This window comes from Echeneis naucrates, chromosome 19 (genome assembly GCF_900963305.1).
Source record: "Echeneis naucrates chromosome 19, fEcheNa1.1, whole genome shotgun sequence".
Taxonomy (NCBI): Eukaryota; Metazoa; Chordata; class Actinopteri; order Carangiformes; family Echeneidae; genus Echeneis; species Echeneis naucrates.
Genome location: NC_042529.1, coordinates 47,544 through 65,027, shown reverse-complemented (window position 1 = coordinate 65,027; position 17,484 = coordinate 47,544). Strand labels below are relative to the sequence as shown.

The window sequence follows — 17,484 nt, the reverse complement described above, 5'->3', positions numbered from 1 at the left end:
GGACGCACACGAACAGACACACAAGATAAATTATCCTCCTCACATCTCACCACACATTTTCTCTTTATTATTTCCCTCTGTCCGCTGTTTCACTCTGTCCTTAAATCACCTGTTTTCTCTATGAGATTTTGAATGTGCCGTGGAGGATTGACAGAAGATTAAATTAACATGAGACTCAATTAAGGCCGTGTCTCACCTGAGGCTGAACCTTCCTCAGGGAGGAACGGGTTCTCCCTCATCAGTCGGTCTTAGAAAATAAAAAAATAATAGCAATAATGGAATTAATGAAACAATGACCATTTAAAAATGTTTTAACCTCAAAGTGACACAACTCATTATCAAATCAAATCAATTATCAGCTGATTATTAGAAGCAGAAAATCAATCAAGATTCAGATTTACTCATTAAACAGTTTCATCTGATTCACCTGCCGACATGTGAGTGTGTTACACTTCCTCTCTATTGTGTGTCAAGTGTTTCCTTCTGTGTGTCTCTCTCCCAGTCTCACAGTCACTTACTCTCTCACTCACACACACACACACACACACACACACACACACATTTGCATTTAAATAGCGACATCAACCAGCATTTGCAACAGCACAGCAGCGGGTTTCCCAGATGTCATAGCAAAGTCAGATGGGCCAGCTGTCTCACACTCACACACACAGTGCTGACTCAGTAACATTCATTCAGTTTGAACAACAGAATTTAAACAAAACAACTATGTTTTTGTTACAGATGCGTGTATGTTCGTATGTTGACGATTCATCACCTTCACCCCTCATCTTTCTCCATCATTGACCTGTCACCTGTTTCTGTTCCTGGTCCACTATGGCTGTTGTCCTCCCTGGTCAGTACTGGAACTGATCTGATTAATAATTTAAATCAACCAGAATAAATTCAGCTTTAATACCTGAGATCAACTGATTTTAATGTGATTAAACAGTGAAATCTGCTGATTGACTGTCCATATCAGTCCTCTTTCAGATTCTCAGATCACATATTGACTTCTATTTTTATTTATTGCTGTTTAGTTTCACTCTGCTCTTATTTTCTGTCACCTTAGTTTGTTGCGTTTCATCCTTATGTGTAGCTGTTGTCTTGTTGTTGAGATTCTTTTGTCTGACTCTGAAGCAGCTGAAACCAGAGAAATAAATTGAGGAAACAGAGCGACCTTCAGGAAAACAGTGTGCCTATGTGTATGTGTGTGTGTGTCAGCATGTGAAACTGTGTGTGTGTGTATTTGTGTGTGCGTTGCTGAGGGATTTCCTGTCGTCCCAGTTCAGGGAATTCCTTCGATCCCAGCAGAAAGACAGGCAAGCAAGGGAAGAGTGACACCAAGAGGAGAGACAGAGTGCTGCGGTGTTGATGAAAACTGGATTTGGACTCAGAGATCTGCATTCAGAGGGCAGCACGGAGGAACAGTGGTTTGGCTGTTACCTCACAACAAGGAGTCTTAGGTTCGATTCCTGGCCTGGGGCCTCCAAAGATATCATGATGACATAATGCTGACTGGTTGTTGGTCTCTGTCCATCTCTGTGATGGACTGAAGACCTGTCCAGGGTGAGCTGGGATTGGTTCAAGAACCCCCCATGACCCAGAAACAGATCAGAGGAAGAAGATGAACAAATGAATCCACATACAGGACAAGTCTTCAGGCCCAGCACCAGTACTAACACAAACACCAGGACTGGGACCACAACCAGAAGTAGAACCTGAACTGTAACAGGGCAGTCACAGGGAACAGCATTCAGGCAACCATTGGATTCAGGACAAAAATAAAATTTGTGCATGTTTTTCTTTTTGTTACAACCATAGGTCCTTCACTGTGTGTGGTCCTCAACAGTGATGATGATGAGTTCAGGTCATTTGTCTCTTCATCAACGTGACACCTGAGGACCGATGATGAGGCCCGCAGTGTGGTCTGACGGACAGCAGGCCTTAGCTCAGTGTGTTCCTTTTTCAGTTCCTCAGCTGATCTGGTCAATTAAAGTGATATTGTCTCTTTAATTGTTCCTAATTGAAGCTGGCGTGTCTTTAATTAATTAACAGAGGAGGTTAATGAATTCCAGTTTGACTGACGGCTCCAGATGTCCATACGTGCGTGTCCTCTGTTTTAATCTGCTGACTTGTCCTCCAGTTGTCAGTCATGACTCCTCTTCCTCAGCTGAGTGATGATGGTCCCTGAGCTACAGGACAGTTAGCAGCTGGAGCAGGAAGTTACTGAGGTCACGAGAACAGGTAACATTATTGATTAATCATTCCCGATTTCAGACAATATACTTATGAAAACATTCATAGTTAATGTCTGTTTTTAACCAACAATTTTATAGTAATTGGATATTTAAGAAAATTCAGTTCACTAGAAACACTGTGGAGAGAAGGAAGGGTGTCCCCAGCCCCCCACCCGTGCGCACGCGCAGACGCTCCCACATAATTGAGAGTAATAAGTTTGTTGATTATTATTAGCAGAGGAAGTTCGGGTGGGAACAGAACTCGGGCCTACTGATTGACGACATGCGCAGTAGTGGCTGAGTTACCTGGGGCTCACGAAGGAAAAGCTCAGTCCGGTCCGCGTAGAGTTTTCCAAGTTTACCTGGATCCACGTCTGACCCGAAAGAGGAACAGAGGAACACAGGACCTGGGCCCGGACTTGGACAGACTGAAGACTCAGGTGCTGCTAATTAGAGCAGGCTGGACAATCACGAGGGAACACAATGTGGCAAGAAGTAAAATAATTTAACGAGAAACAACAGGTGAGATATTTCAAAATAAATCAGGAAATACAGAGTCTGGAAAGTCACTTCCTGTTTGGTAGAAACAGGTTGATTATGATCAAAAAGTAAAAAAAAAAGTCATAAAGTATCTCCGTTTCATCGGCAACGACGTCACCAGGTGTTTCAGCATCATCTGACGTCTCTGAAGTCTTCAGCTGAACTGGGGCTCCGCCCTCTGGTTTTCACATCCAATGAAAAGAAAGGTCAGCACTGATCACTTGGTGATCATGGACGTACTTTGAATGTTTGTGTGTGTTTTGATGTGTGTAAATTTTGATGTTTGAATTGGGAGCATACAGGAAGCTGCTGTTCCTCCAACAGTCCTGAAGGTAGCAGTATGAAGAGCAGATTGATCTTCAGCTTCTCTGACAATGATGACATCATCACAGGTCACTGACACCTGGACCTGTGTGTGCTGGGTTGTGCAGATCAGATGTGCTTGTATAGTCAACAACAGAACACAAAATTATAATAAAATATTGAAAGGTTATGATTCAAATAAATTCAGTATCTCATTCAGATCTTCTACTATGTTCTACTGATGTACTGAAGCATGAGTCTACATCAGGCTATTACCTGGAGTTTGTCTCCACCTGGTGGACAAAGACAGGTGGAGACAAGAGTTCAGACTTCAGGAGAACAGTCTACTGTTGTGGATAATATAAGAACATAAAATTTTTTGGCACCCGAGGAACACACTACATTTCCCATGAGTCCTCAGTCTCCTCCCTCTCTTCCTGTGGAGGAGGAGAGTGGGAGGAGGGGGAGAGTTTGGGAAAGAATGTGTGGAATTCATTTCCTGTTCTTAGCTCCGATTCAGAGCACAGGAGGAGAAGAGGAGTCACGGCTGAAGTGGAGGAGTTCACCGCTGGCTCCTGCTGGGTTCTCCTGGTTCTCCCCACAGGAGGGGGTGGGGTGGGGGGGTCATGGCCGAGCCCCTGCTAAAGAGAACATTTTCCAGGCTGAGAGGCAGAGACAGGTCCCGCAGGAAGACCGACCCCAAACTGAGTGGTGAGGAACTGTGTCCAGTTTGAGTGTGAACGCTAGAGATGCTGCAGTGACGGTCAGTCTGAACTGCCTGTGATATCACACAGTGGCTTCCTGTGATGTCATGCACATTATGATGTCACATAATCAGTTCAGGCACTTTTTTCTTTTCATTATCATGAGGTTCATTCAATTCAACAGATGTTATTAAATCTGTCCGAGGAAACATTGTATGACAGTCAGACATCACAAGCATGTAGACTGAGGACTCGGGACCAGAGAGACCTCCTGAGGCACCTTCAGTTGATTCCTCTGAAACTCGAGCTCCATCACGCTCTGTTGGCAAAGATCTTGGCCTGGTCCTGAACCAGGGTCAGGGGGATTGCTGACAGGTGGATATGTAGTTATTAATCTGAACCAAGACCACCACCTTTCCTGAACCTGAACCAAAACTTTACTCCAAAACAACAGCATGGCTAGATCCCTGACTTCTGACCTGTAGAGCCTTCTGGACTGTCCTGGACTTTGACACGCTGGCATTAATGTTTATTTTGAGGCCTGGTCTATTCTGGATCAGGACTCTAGGATCAGGGTCAGGAAGCTGGAGAGCTTCCAGGGTACAAGGTGCTGATGTTACTTGTAATGTTACAGCTCGAGGTCAGAGTTGATGAGTTCTGAGGTCTGGACTCAGGTACAGGCATCACGCAGTGTCTTGAAGCCAGGACCAGACTGTTAAGTTCCTGATCTAGGTGAAACCAGACACCTGGATGTTGATTGATGGATGACCACTGATCTGGTCCTGTGTTCAGCTTCCTGCAGACGAACCACTTCCTGTCATTAGACTGTGTGTGTGTGTGTGTGGTCACTTCCTGTTTATCTCTGCTCTGACTGACTTAAGATCCAGATCAAATGTTTCAGCTTGCAGACAAACTTTTTGTCGTTGTTGTAATTACTGTCTTTATTACTGTGGTTTTTACTGATGCCGTTATTGTCGTTGTCTGTGTTGTTGTTATAGCATTATCATTAATGCTGTTGTCATTTTTATTGCTATTATCATTATTGTTCTTGATGCTGTTATTGTAGTTATAGTTGTTTCGCACAGTGCGACCATCCTCAGGAGAAGAGTTAAAACATCACATGTTTAGCAGCAGTTGAACAGAAACAGAGCTTAGGCTGTGTGTGTGTGTGTTGCTGACTGCAGTCTTTGTGTGTCTATTCACTAATGAATAGTGAATAGACAGCAGTGTGTTTTAGTCACACACAGAGACGTCATTGACAGCTGTTTAGTCACCCCCCCAGCAAATTAGAAACAGATGGACGATTATTACCACAACACACACACACACACACACAAAGACAAACACAGACCTGGAAGAGAAATCCAGATGTTGGTCATGTGACTAGAGGCTTCTCTCGTTCTAATTTAAGAATTTTCCAGCGTCTCAGTGAATCAGCTGATCATTAACCAGAAGATTATGACCTGCCACAGATTCTGTAGGTCCTTATTCTGGTGGTCTGGACTGTCTGAGGTCTGAGCTGTCTGATCTGGATGCTAACAACAGATCCTTTCAGTCCTAGAGGTTGTGAAGTGGAGCCTTGATGGATCTGGACTTGTTGATGCAGCTCATCCAACAGTTGCTGCACTAGAATGAGTCCTGGGGAGCCTGATCCTGCTGAAGGAGGACACTGACATCAGGAAATACTGATTCCATGAAGACCTGCATTTGGTCTGAATCAGGTTTAGGTCAATGCTTTGTGTCGAAGGAACATCCACATGAATGAAGGACCCACAATTTCCCAGCAGGACATTGTTTAAATCACACTCTCAGCCAGCTGGTTTTCTTCCCATGATGCACTGTGGTCTATGTCAGGTTTTAACCATTGCAGTTTGGAGGAGGTTCACAGAGGAAAAAATCTGTTCCTTGGATACATCTGTATCCAGGCTCAAGGTCAGTACCGCATGGCATCTTTAATGAACGCTCATCATGTGTGTTCCCTGTAGATATTCCAGTCCGGTCTGACTGTGCTCTTCAGTCTTCTTCACCACTATCATCACCACCCTGGACAGCAGCGAGGACATCCCCCGACTCCTCCTCACCACCACATCACCACATCACAGTTGCTAAGAAACAGCAGTGGGCTCACCAAGGCTCTGCAGCTCTTCCCATATCTTTATACAGTCCTGCCCCCAAGCTGTCCTCCCAGAGCCACCCAACAGGGATATCCCAAGATTCACCTGGGCTGTCTTGGAAGCAGAGGCCACAGGACAAGGTACAGAATGCTTATGGGTTCTGTGCCCCCTCACATCCCGCTCCTCATTGGTTGCATCTGCCTGATGTAAACTTTTCTTCTCCCTTTTTTTTTTTTCAGTCAGAGCTGTGCAGTGACAGGAAGTACACCGGTCTGATCAGGGACATGACCAGCGCCTCCTATGGTACTGTCAGTTCTAAATCAGTACAGCAGGAAACCCCACAGCACACAGGGGGGTCCCTTGACACTCCCCCCATCAGCACCAAGCTGTCAGGCCAGCGTGCCTACCTGCAGAGTCTGGATCGCAGCAGCCGGGCCTGGGTGCTGTCCTCAGGAAAGACCTCTGAGGACATTTGCGGTCCTCAGGAGGACCGTGGCAGCAACATCTGGTACAACCCCATCCCAGAGGAGGAAGATGCCAATGGGGCACACTTGGGACAGGAGATATGGAGGAGGAGGGATGAGATGGAAGAAGAAGAGGTAACAATAGGGGCTGGGCCAGGTGATGCCAGAGCAGAGCCTGGAGGAATCTGCGTTGGATCAGCAGAGTCCCAAAGCAGTGACTGGCCACTGGAGGGTGTGTGCCACCATTTTGATGACATCACAGCAGAGGACATAGGTAGGTCTTCACCCCGTGTCTCCTTCTACCACAGTTGCTACCTGTCTGTAGCTTCAGCTCCTCCACCTCTGATCTCCTCAGATGCAACTCCTTCAGACTCTAGCCCCAACTCCCAAAAGAAGACGGGGGTGTCTGGGAGTGTAATTGACAGGCTGAAGTCCCCTGGTACAGTGAGGAAACTATCCCTGAAGATGAAGAAACTTCCTGAGCTACGGCGCAAACTCAGCCTCCGCTCATCCTCACACTCTCATCGCCATGGAATCGACAGCAGGGGTGGAGGCGATTCAACCAATAAGAATGCAACATTAGCAGTGTCCAACCAGAATGTGATCAGCAGATATCACCTTGATAGCTCAGCGCTCCCTGCTCGTCCCCTGCGGCAATCATCTAAAGGTCGTTCCACCAGCAAAGGAGGTAAACCGGTTACACTGCCTCACGAATCAGGATATTAAGAACATCTGTTCACTTGCTTCAAGTTAGCCAACAACACGTCAGCGGGATAAAGACCAGGTAGTTTCTCAAGCTGTTGGCCTCTATCCAGAGGTCATAGGTCAAACTAGGTGAAGCTGTGATCACCTGAGTCAAGAAGACGTCAACCTGCAACAGTAGAGACCATGTCAGGAACCGTGATGTAATGTGACTAGTGTCCTTTCAGGTTACCTTAGTGATGGAGACTCCCCTGAACTTCTGCCAAGGCAACAATCACCTCAGCCTGTAACCTCCTTGGACGTGGTGTGTGACGTCAGTTCATTCCAGTTCTATGTGGGTTCTGATCCACCACGGTGCAGCCAGCGGGTGACAGGTTTACTGACAGTCCACCTGCTGGGCCTGGAAGAGATGAAGAGCATCAGGTAAAACTCAGGTGGAGGTCATGACCAAATGTCTGGAGCCCGTGAGAACTAAAGTCAGAGAGACCATCCTCTGGTTGTCAGGGAACCACTCACCCCTTCTGTCCCTGCCCTCTCTCAGGTCAGACAGCAGTAAGGAGGTCTTCCTTGCCATCCAGGTCGATGGTGTGACAAGAGCAAGGACTGCCATTCTGACCCTGCGAGGCCCTGCCCTCTCCTTAAACCACACATTTCATCTGGAGCTGGAGAGAGCACGACACCTCCGCATCGTGGTGCTAACGCCAGGTCTTACTGAGTACTACTTCTACTGAACACTACTGTGTATTGCTGAGTACTACAGTGTACTAATGAATCTTCCTTCCAAATACTACTATACCAGGTCTTGTTCACATATTCTGATTCATTGACTGTTTATGCCTCACTTTTTAATCTAAGTCTGAACTTGGATTCGAGGATTCATGGAAACAAGTTGCTATGCCGTTTATGTTTTCATTTTTTGTGTCCCTGCAGTCAATCAGCAGGCAGTGGGAGGGGTAAACCCAGGAATGGAGAGCTCAGGTGGTCCAGCCAGGAACAGAGTGTGCTGTCTGGGTGGGGTCTTGGTCCCTCCTCTGTTTAAAGGTATTGTATGCTGAAGTGCCAGGGTCACGGATCTATCTATTCAGGAATTCAACAGTTTGATGTTTGTGTGACAGGAAGTCGGAGTCAGCAGCTCTGTGTGAAGCTAGAGCCCAGAGGACTCCTGTACGTTAAACTGTCTCTGCAGGAGATGTGGGACACTCAGGTACAGTCACACCTCCAGTCCCACTAACATGTTCCAAGCCCATATTCCAGTCAGCCTGGGAACCTGACCCAGCAGCTGTACCCACTGTCCTACTGTCCTCCACAGACCAGCTTGGCTACAACTGCTCCTGCAAATGTGTTTGGGGTGGAGCTGCACCATCTAGTGGAGAAGGAGGGCTCTGCAACTCCTGTGCCCCTCATCATCCAGAAGACTGTGGCAGAGATTGAGCGCAGAGGACTCAAGGTATCTGTGGTTATCACTCACCTTTGCTTTCTCACCTATACACAACTTACCAGTCACATTTTGAGGGGTCTGTGATGTAAATGACAATAGCTACTCTGGTCGTGTACTCCAGAGCCCAGTTTCCCATCAATAAAATTGATTTCAGCTGCTTGGCTCTGACTTCTCAGGTTTGTGTTTCAACTAAAGCTGCACCAGGCTCGAGGTCAGAGATCAGGCTGCTTAATTTAACCTTTGAGCTCAAAACAAATGTAAAAATCCATGAAAAGCTTCCAGGTGGGAGAAATTAAAGCCCATCTTTACCCAATCAGAAAATTAGCATCTTTCCTTTCAGTTCCTGTTGGGAACAGGAGATGGTTGATAATGTCATCATGTGAACCCACCCTCAGGTGGTGGGCCTGTATAGACTGTGTGGCTCTGCAGCTGTGAAGAAAGAACTCCGGGATTGGTTTGAGAGGAACAGCTCAGCGGTCCGTCTCAACGAGGATCTTTACCCTGACATTAATGTTGTCACAGGTCAGTGCCACAACAATGCAGATAGTCCGGGGTCAAGGTCAGCATGGTTCTATCCTATCCTCTAAACCCAGCACTGTGCTATCCAGGTATACTGAAGGACTATCTGAGAGAGCTGCCATCTCCGCTCATCACCAGGACTCTGTACGAGGTGGTCAGGGATGCCATGAATCTGCGAGCCCCACACAGCTCCCCTGCAACGGCCCAGTGTGCAGTAGATCTGCTGTCCTGTCTTCCACCTCCAGAGAGGGTAACACATGGGGCTCCTACTGCTGTATTGGAGGGTGGGATCACTGTGCACTGTGTTTACCCATAAGGCATGTGGGCACCCCAGCTGGGACCACATTTATGGCTGTGAATTAACATGAGAGTCGTCACGCACTGAGAAGGCCTGTGGGTCCAAGTGTTTCCTTCTACTCAAAGGGTTGGTGGGGGGCTGCTCTGCTGACCTTGTAAGACTGACATCAGATCTGCCTCCCTTCTCTCTTCAGGCTACCTTGTCTCTCCTACTGGACCACCTCAGCCTGGTGGCATCCTTCAGTTCATCCAATAGAATGACCCACCAGAACTTGGCAGTCTGCTTTGGTCCAGTGCTTCTCACCCCAACTCAGCAGGCCTGGAGGGGAGATGGAGGAGGGAAGGCAACCAGAGGAGGGGGAAGGGTTCTGGGCCATAGTGGCGAGATTGCAAGTGCAGTGGATTTTAAACGACACATTGAAGCATTGCATTTCCTTCTGCAGCAGTGGCCAGGTGAGAACAGGTGTTGCTGTGGTCACGTTAAAGTGATGCTCCATTTAAACATTGTTTCTGATGGAAACCATTCTATCAATCATATCTGTTTTCTCCTCTTCAGTTCCAATGCATCAAATCCCAGCAGATGACCAAATCCATGCTTCCCCTCCTCCCTCCTCTGTTGTTACCCATAATCCTCTGAGCCTCCAGCAGCAGCGGCAGCATTGTGTGCTGCGATTGGCTCTTCCTCAGAGCCCTGAGGAGGAGGTGGTGGTGTCACGTCGAGGTCGAGGCGGCTTGGCACGGCTAGAGAGTCCACCGCCGATCAACCGGTATGCTGGAGACTGGAGCATATGTGGACAGGACCTCCTGCCCGGACAGGATGCAGACTATGATGAAGTGGCAGGAAGTGAAAGTGACAGAGGTAAACCTCCACTTCACAGACACCCATCAATTTTAAGAGCTGTTCCTTTAACGCATTGATCCTCCTCTGTGTGGTTGTTCCAGGCAGTGGAGATGAAGATGAGGAGCAGAAGAAGATGTGGGCATCTGGAGGGAGTGGGACTCTGTATGTGGACGATCTCATGGGTTTTGATGCTCCATTTAACTGTCGACTCAGCTTGAAGGACTTTGACACCCTGATACATGACTTGGACCGAGAGCTGGCCAAGCACATCAACATCTGTCTCTAGGGAGCAGGACCAGAACTCTCCTAGAGCAGGTCTCAGATCAGGTCTGGCCATGAAACTATGATTCTGAGGGGAGTCAGCTGGTTCTCAGCTGGTTCCTCTGGTTGTGGACCTAGAGGAATCTTGTGTTTCTGCTGGGTGGGGTGGAAGCACAATAAAGCCATAATTTTATTTGTTGAAATGTTTAGTGAATAAACTTAAGAGCTTGCTCTCCTGGTGCTCTGGATATCTGTCCTACAGTGCTCCCTGCTCCTGGTCCAGGTAGAGCAGCAGTCTCTTTTCAGTATTTTTAAGGCTCAGAGCCACTGAAGTTTCCAACAATATTACTTTGTTTTGCACAAACCGCAATAAGCACTTCCAGTTTCACTGAGGACCACATTTCTATGTCAACGATGATCACCAAAGAGTTGAAGCACAGTTCCTGTGGGAACAAACCACAAGAACCATTTGTACGACCACAAGTAAATATTAAACACACAATGACAACTAATAGCTTGGTTCAAATTATTTATATTTGTCCATCCATCTTCTACTGGAGCCAATCCCAGCCAACGTTCGGTCCGGCCACCAGTCCATCACAGGGCAGACACACAAAGATGAACAAGCTCTCACGCTTGCATTCAGACTTACGGACAATTTAGAGCCCCCAGTTAACGTTGACATACATGTCTTTGGACAGTGGGAGGAAAGCCACTCAAGCACAGGGAGAACGTGCAAACTCCGCACAGAAAGGCCCCAGGCCAGGAACCAAACCTACGGCCTTTTTATTGTGGGACAGCAGTGCTAAACACTACGCCATTTTTATGCCAGCGTGTCCTTTTATGTGACATTTTCATATAAAAATAGGTCAATAAGAATTTGATGCCATCAACATTGCCCTTGCTTGGGTTATCTGTGATTGGCTCTTTCTCTCTCTTGGGGGGGGAGCTGTCAAACTCAGCTCTTTCTCACAATGTAATCTGCTTTTTAGAGAAAAAAAAAACAACTCTGGCAGTGTTACAGGACAAACCACTCCAGCCTCCAGCAGAGGGCATTTGATTTTTACTTTTCCATCTCACAGCTCAAAGTTTGAGTAATCACAGTTATCTACATTACAGCAGAAAAACAAGCCTGTGACTATTTTATTTATTCCAATGTGACCAGAACACAATACGTGAGATAGAGTTAGCGTTTGCCAACAAGCTGCTCGCATAAGGGACTAATGCAAAATGCAAAGCCATTATGTCATGGTGTACTGCTAAAGCAGGAGGTGATGTGCCATACTGTTCCTTAAAGTGTCCTTAAGTCCTTCCAGAAGAACAATTGAACAATTATTCATGTTCAATCTGTTTTTGAGCGTTTTCCTCTTCAAACATCACAATTTTGCATTTGTTCAGCAGCTAAAATAAAAAAAATAAATAAAAATTGCAGGCAAATAGTTGGATAAAACTGCAGACAAATTAATTTAAGTAAGGTCAATCATGTCTTGTTTTTTGGCTCTTTATGTACTCGTGATTTAAAAAAAACAAAAAACAAAAAAACAACATTAATGATGAACAGGAAGTAACAGTGGAACAACTGATACCCCATGACTTTGCCTCTGCCTTCCTGTCTCAAAGTCCAACACAGACTGGCCCTTGAGCACAACACAACAAGACTGTAAATAAAGACCACTGACTAAAATTTAAAATTGTCCAAGTTCAAACTTTTATTTAACTGACAAAATGTTTAATTTTCTATTAAATGTTTTTGGATTCAAACTAAGAACCATAATCCAGTAAATATGTGATTAAGAGTCATCAGCCTCACCAACCAACATAAAGGAAACAACATTAATAGACATGGGGGGGGGGGGATTGTCCAGCTGGTCAGCTGGGGGATGTGAAGAACCTCCTCCCTGGTTCAACTCCACCTCTGAGGAGAGAGAGTAAATCAGCTCATGTTCAAAGTCCAAACCAGGTCTAAACCTCTATCTGGTCCTGCTGTGCTCTGAGCCTGATTGTGTCCACAGATGGTACTTCATGAAAGCCTCCAGTGTGGGACAAACATTCAGCAAAACTCAGCAGCTAATTTGTTTTAAGTGTAGATGGTTTGCTGTGTGTGTTTGCTGACTGGCAGAGTGCAGCATGACTTGTGGGTTGGTCCTGGTCCTTGTCTTACGTGTTGGTAAAGGTGGTGCCCAGGTTCCTGATCCTGCCCCTCAAGGACCCTCTGCCTGGGGTTTTGTAGTAACTGTTCAACTCCGGAGATGTTAATGGCTGAAACAAACGACCTGGGGTGGGGGTTATGTTCAAGATCAAATCTAGATCTAGTCCATCAACCAGAGAACCAACAACAATTAGAGGAAGTCCTGGACTCCATCCTTGACTGTGGACAAACCTTCAACAAGAAGTTATTTAAGACTATCTCATTGCTTTTAAATAACACTACTGGCCGGTGACTCTTTATCACCCGTGAACCCACCGTGTCCTTCGTCCTGACCGCAAATCTTCACAGCGGCGGATGAGACCTGGTCTGAGTTGACAGTGAGGAAACGTCTCCAAAGTTCCTCAGGGAGGGACAGCAGCTGAAACATTACCTGCAAAACCAAACCAACAGTTTTCCTGTTCAGGGTCCATTGATCAATGGATCTGAGGGGGAGGATTTGATCAGACTGCACAGGATCAAAGTGATTGGTGATCGATCTCTACGGGGACACTCCAGCTGTTTGTAGGTATGAATTCTAAATATTTCACCAACAGATTGTTTGGATACAGGCTTTTACCCCCCACCATCATGGCGCCCATGACCCCTGCCCCACAGACTGCCTGACCTTTGGCTGGTTGCTGGTGTCTCTCATTATGGTTGTTGGAGATGGTTCAGACATTCCATGACCGACTATGGTGGGTCCAAAGACCCGGGACAAGTTGTTCTGGTCCATCTGACAATGTGGACTTCTCATGACTCTGAGGATAAGTCATAAACACAATGTCTATTACTGAGACGGTTCATGTCTTGATGGTTTCTCATCAGGTGATGAGGACTCCTCAGTGTCAGGTGATGTAATGTGTGCATGTGCATGACAGAATGGTGAAGACTCCAGGACAGAGCTGAAGATGAAGGTCTGACCTGTGAAGGTGCAGCATGATGAAGGCCAAAGTGTCTCTGTTGACCTTCGGCAGCTTCGACACAACCTGAGAGAGGACAACTGAACTTTCTTCATCAGTCAGCTCTAGACACAGCACAGCAGACACACAACATGTTCAGACAGCACCCAGGATTCCAGGACTCAGGACTACAGTGGTTTCAGTCAGGGTCCAGTCTTCCTACCTGAGACCTCCATGAAAGTTTGATGCATCCTGAAGGTTATCAGAGGCTCCTTCAGTCTCCTCAGGAAGTCCTTCAAGAGACCACAGAGCACATGGACGTCCTGGACTCTACTGAGCATGAGCGGTTTCCCCTGAACAAAGCGGTCTCTGAGATCCTTCACCAGACGCTCTCCTCCAGGAACCCTGTAAATTCCTCGCTGGTCAGACAGACACACAGGCACACATTGTTCTCATTGGTTTGTGTATCAGAGGCTAGACAGGAGGAGGTCTTAAATTCAGACCTGTAGACTGAGGACTGTAGTTAGGAACACCTTCAGAACTGTACCACCCAGAGTTTTAATCCAAATCACAGGATTACAAAAGGACCAGGACTAGAGATCACTTGGATAACAGGACAGAGGATCTGGATTACAGGAGAACCACGATCTGGTCTTATAAACTCACTTCCTGCAGCCCCCTCCTCTCAATCTCAGACACACAGTCCCTGATTAGCTGAGGGATCCTGGGATGGGTCAGTGGAGCACAACCCTCCAGAGAGTCCTAAAGAGACAAAAACCTGACTCTGGTCTCTCTCACATGTAGTCAAGGAAGTTTATATTCTTCATCATAATCATCATCTTCCATCCTCCCTGCCTCAGTATACCTGAGAGACCATCTGAGCTGTGCAGCTGGAGGGGAGTTTCTGTTGGCACTCCGGATGAGCCACAATACGACACTTTCTGCACTTCACTGCCATCTTACCAAAGCGGATTCTCTTCCCGCAAAGCGAACAAGTCTCAGGCCGGATCACCTGGGGTGAGGGGGGGCAGACAGGTGAGCGATAGGTGACAGTGGCAGCTCAGCATGACTCCATTATGTCGCAGGGACATTGTACCGTCTTGGAGAGAAACAGGTGTTTGGCGATCCTCTCAGATCTTTGGAGTGCAGCTGGTCTCTGCTCTGCCTGAGCTTCAGGCTCCGCCTCTTCACAGGGAGACCACTGAGAGGTCTGGTCTGAAAAAGAGTCAAAATCATCATCATATTTATTTGAAAAAAAAAAATATATATATATATATATTGATGGTTTCAGCTGCTGCAGCAGGATATTAGGTCTGAGAATTAACATTAGATAACCTCATCAGGTGCCTTTATTTGGCTACACCCACAACAGTGAGCACATCATGTGCAAAAAAGAATATTACCTGAAACCTGAGCCCTGCTGCATTCAGGCCATCAAACCATCACATGGAACAGGTATTGAAAAACTTGGATCCAAGATATCAGATACATTTCAAAGTGTGTAGTATTCCAGGAAATGTGCACAGCCTAAGTCCTAACACTGATCTTCAAGGACCAGCAGACCAGAACATGTAGCTTTACTTGTCCAATATCACCACAGGGACACCACTAGGACGCACTGCAGTGACGGTCCAATATCAGTTCTGAACCAGACACTAATCACTGTGAACATAAAGATTCGACTCACCACCACCTGCTGAGACCGGGTTGTCAGGGGTATCCTGTGTTATTCCCAGAACCATGTGGATATGGCCTCCAGTCTCAGGAGTCATCACTGATGCTTTTACTATAGTCTCAACTTCCTGAATCACAGACAGACTTGCATTAACTGATTTTTGCCACAGACAGAGCGACACTCCACAATTGACTAACTTGCCAATGATGACAGCTGAAACGGTCAGGAAACTTAGTCTGTTTCATTAACTTCCAATGAACCTGGTTCACCTTCTCCAGCGTTTTTCTCTCAGGCAGCTCTGCTGACATGTTACTGCCTCTGACTCTCTTCACTGCAGGAACACCAGATGGTCCCATTGAGGAACGCTGCACAGAACCAAATAAACACCAAAGACAATCAGCAGAACATGAACTATATAAAGAAAGATGGAAAGCACAGTCTGAGTGTGCTCAGTTACCCTCCTTTCCCTGGGTCGGGACCTCAGAGGTTTGATCACTGTTGTGTCCAGATCCTGAAACACACAAACTTTTAATGTTTGGTCAATTAACTAAAGAAAAATTTCATCACCATCAGTATCTTTGATCAACAGGCAGGAAAAGCCTCCTTTAAAGGAAGGAAAACTTGTTAAGAGGGTGTACTCCACAGGACTGTTTTTAATGTTCTGCTGGTCTGACAGGTCTTTCATACAGACAGAATCTAGCTCTGTGTCCTCTGATAAAACTTGGTTCAGTTGGTACCATGTCGTCATCTGTCCGGTCGTAGCTGATGTCAGAGTGAGACAGGAAGGATGACTCGTCGATCACAGACAGCCTGAAGACACAGACACACACACACACACACACATTTCACAACTGACAGACTCCAGACCATAAACTACCTCGGACCACCAACCCCTGAAGCTGAAACCTATTGGTCAAACAGGTGAACTACAGTGATGTTTCCTGAAGAGCCCCTCCCTGTGCCTCAGTTCTGAGAAAAAGATTTAATAGGGAATGGTCTGATAAATTTAAAGTGAAGTTGCCCTTCTCTGAACTTCTCTCCATCTTCCTGCTGAAACTTCCCGTTTGCTGTTCCGGTGCAGGGTCACATTTCCGGCCCTGTGCTCAAATGTAGCTAAGAGGGACTTCTGCTCGTCATTCAGACAGGCACTGGATTTACTGTCGTGGACCAGGATGTCACACATCAACTGCATCTGCCGCTGCTGGAGACAGGTGGGGACAGTGTTAGAGTGCTGCCCCCCCGAATAAGGCACAGTGTTAGCCCCCCCTCCTGACCAGGTATTGGTAGTCAGCCTCGATCTTGTGGCGTTTTTTCATCTCAAGGTCCAGCTGATTGCGGGCATGCTTTAGTTTGACTTCCAGAGCAGCTTTGGCCACGTCCGATTTCACCAGCAGCTCTTTGTACTTCTTCAGCTCCAGCTCAGCATGAAGCCACCGCCGCCGTGCTGACTCAAAACTCCTTGCCACGCCTGCCAACTCTGAAGAGACAGATACACTTGGATCAGTGGGTGGACCTGGATATTCTTTGAACCTGGACCTGATGTGTGTCATAGACCAGACTGACCCAGCTCAGCGTTCAGAGTGTTTTCCTCCATATCGATCCTCTGGAGACAAAGAGCCAGCAGCTCCTCCACGATGATCTGCGCTTCCCCCATGGCTGCTGCCGGTCGGGGATCGGCCTACCTATTTCCCTTTAGACAGTCTCTGGAAGATTTTAGTCCACAGAGTCCCGGTTCTTGGCTTTCAAACAAAGCAGTTCCCACTGACAGTCACGTGGTTCCGCCGAATCACGAGAGCACAGAACCACGTGATGTAATTTTGGGAAAGATGACGACTTAAAGGCGCAGGTGCTTCGTCACGTGGTTATTCATTAACTGCGCTCCACGTGCAGGTGGTTGAACTCAGTGTGCGGATGGATATGTCTGTGATTAGGTCCGGCTCTATATGACTCCAAACACACCTGAGGGGTATTCCAGGTAGGAGGTTCAACAAACTCTGAGATGGGAAACTCTGAGTATCCGGTTGCAGAACAGCTGATCTGAGTTTGTTCACTTTGAGTTGCGCGCGTGCACAAACTCTATATAAAAAAAAGCCATCACGAATAGAGCCCCGATACCACGAGTCACCATGACAACCGAGGAAAAGCGATTCACTTATTTCACCCTGATGGAGTTGGAGGTCTGAATGCAGGCCGATGGGGAGGATGAACATGTTTCACCATAAATGTAACACCGCTGCAGCAGCGAAGGAGAAAAGGCATGAGAAAAAATTACTACCCGAGTCAACGTGTAAGTTTGGATGTA

General features: G+C 46.8%; 2 protein-coding genes across 2 annotated transcripts; one reads left to right on the top strand and one right to left on the bottom strand.

Moving 5' to 3' along the window:
- The first annotated feature begins 3,620 nt into the window (after nucleotides 1–3,620).
- syde1 (synapse defective Rho GTPase homolog 1) lies at nucleotides 3,621–10,926 on the top strand. The gene is made up of 14 exons (XM_029527712.1): nucleotides 3,621–3,791; nucleotides 5,770–6,038; nucleotides 6,138–6,636; nucleotides 6,718–7,050; nucleotides 7,292–7,487; nucleotides 7,606–7,769; nucleotides 7,995–8,105; nucleotides 8,180–8,268; nucleotides 8,374–8,511; nucleotides 8,898–9,024; nucleotides 9,111–9,271; nucleotides 9,513–9,771; nucleotides 9,875–10,177; nucleotides 10,261–10,926. The coding sequence occupies exons 1-14, from the start codon at nucleotides 3,707–3,709 to the stop codon at nucleotides 10,443–10,445; spliced, it is 2,919 nt and encodes a 972-aa protein (XP_029383572.1). The 5' UTR covers nucleotides 3,621–3,706; the 3' UTR covers nucleotides 10,446–10,926.
- Nucleotides 10,927–12,034: 1,108 nt separating this feature from the next.
- On the bottom strand, nucleotides 12,035–16,986 carry LOC115059747 (rac GTPase-activating protein 1). Its single transcript, XM_029527405.1, has 16 exons — nucleotides 16,746–16,986; nucleotides 16,457–16,659; nucleotides 16,246–16,383; nucleotides 15,920–15,994; nucleotides 15,640–15,693; nucleotides 15,452–15,547; nucleotides 15,195–15,309; nucleotides 14,604–14,722; nucleotides 14,373–14,519; nucleotides 14,174–14,269; nucleotides 13,731–13,926; nucleotides 13,530–13,632; nucleotides 13,234–13,366; nucleotides 12,885–12,999; nucleotides 12,582–12,693; nucleotides 12,035–12,335 (listed from the first exon to the last, which is right to left on the bottom strand). The coding sequence occupies exons 1-16, from the start codon at nucleotides 16,834–16,836 to the stop codon at nucleotides 12,290–12,292; spliced, it is 1,839 nt and encodes a 612-aa protein (XP_029383265.1). The 5' UTR covers nucleotides 16,837–16,986; the 3' UTR covers nucleotides 12,035–12,289.
- Between the last annotated feature and the right edge of the window lie 498 nt (nucleotides 16,987–17,484).

Coding starts and splice junctions, on each gene's coding strand:
- LOC115059747 (XM_029527405.1), bottom strand. CDS start 16,836: ATGGGGGAAGCGCAGATCATCGTGGAGGAGCTGCTGGCTCTTTGTCTC. Junction 14,270..14,372: donor CAGCTCAGATGGTCTCTCAG/GTATACTGAGGC, acceptor TTGTCTCTTTAG/GACTCTCTGGAGGGTTGTGC. Junction 12,694..12,884: donor CGGTCAGGACGAAGGACACG/GTGGGTTCACGG, acceptor CCCCCACCCCAG/GTCGTTTGTTTCAGCCATTA.
- syde1 (XM_029527712.1), top strand. CDS start 3,707: ATGGCCGAGCCCCTGCTAAAGAGAACATTTTCCAGGCTGAGAGGCAGA. Junction 9,772..9,874: donor CCTTCTGCAGCAGTGGCCAG/GTGAGAACAGGT, acceptor TCTCCTCTTCAG/TTCCAATGCATCAAATCCCA. Junction 10,178..10,260: donor AGGAAGTGAAAGTGACAGAG/GTAAACCTCCAC, acceptor TGGTTGTTCCAG/GCAGTGGAGATGAAGATGAG.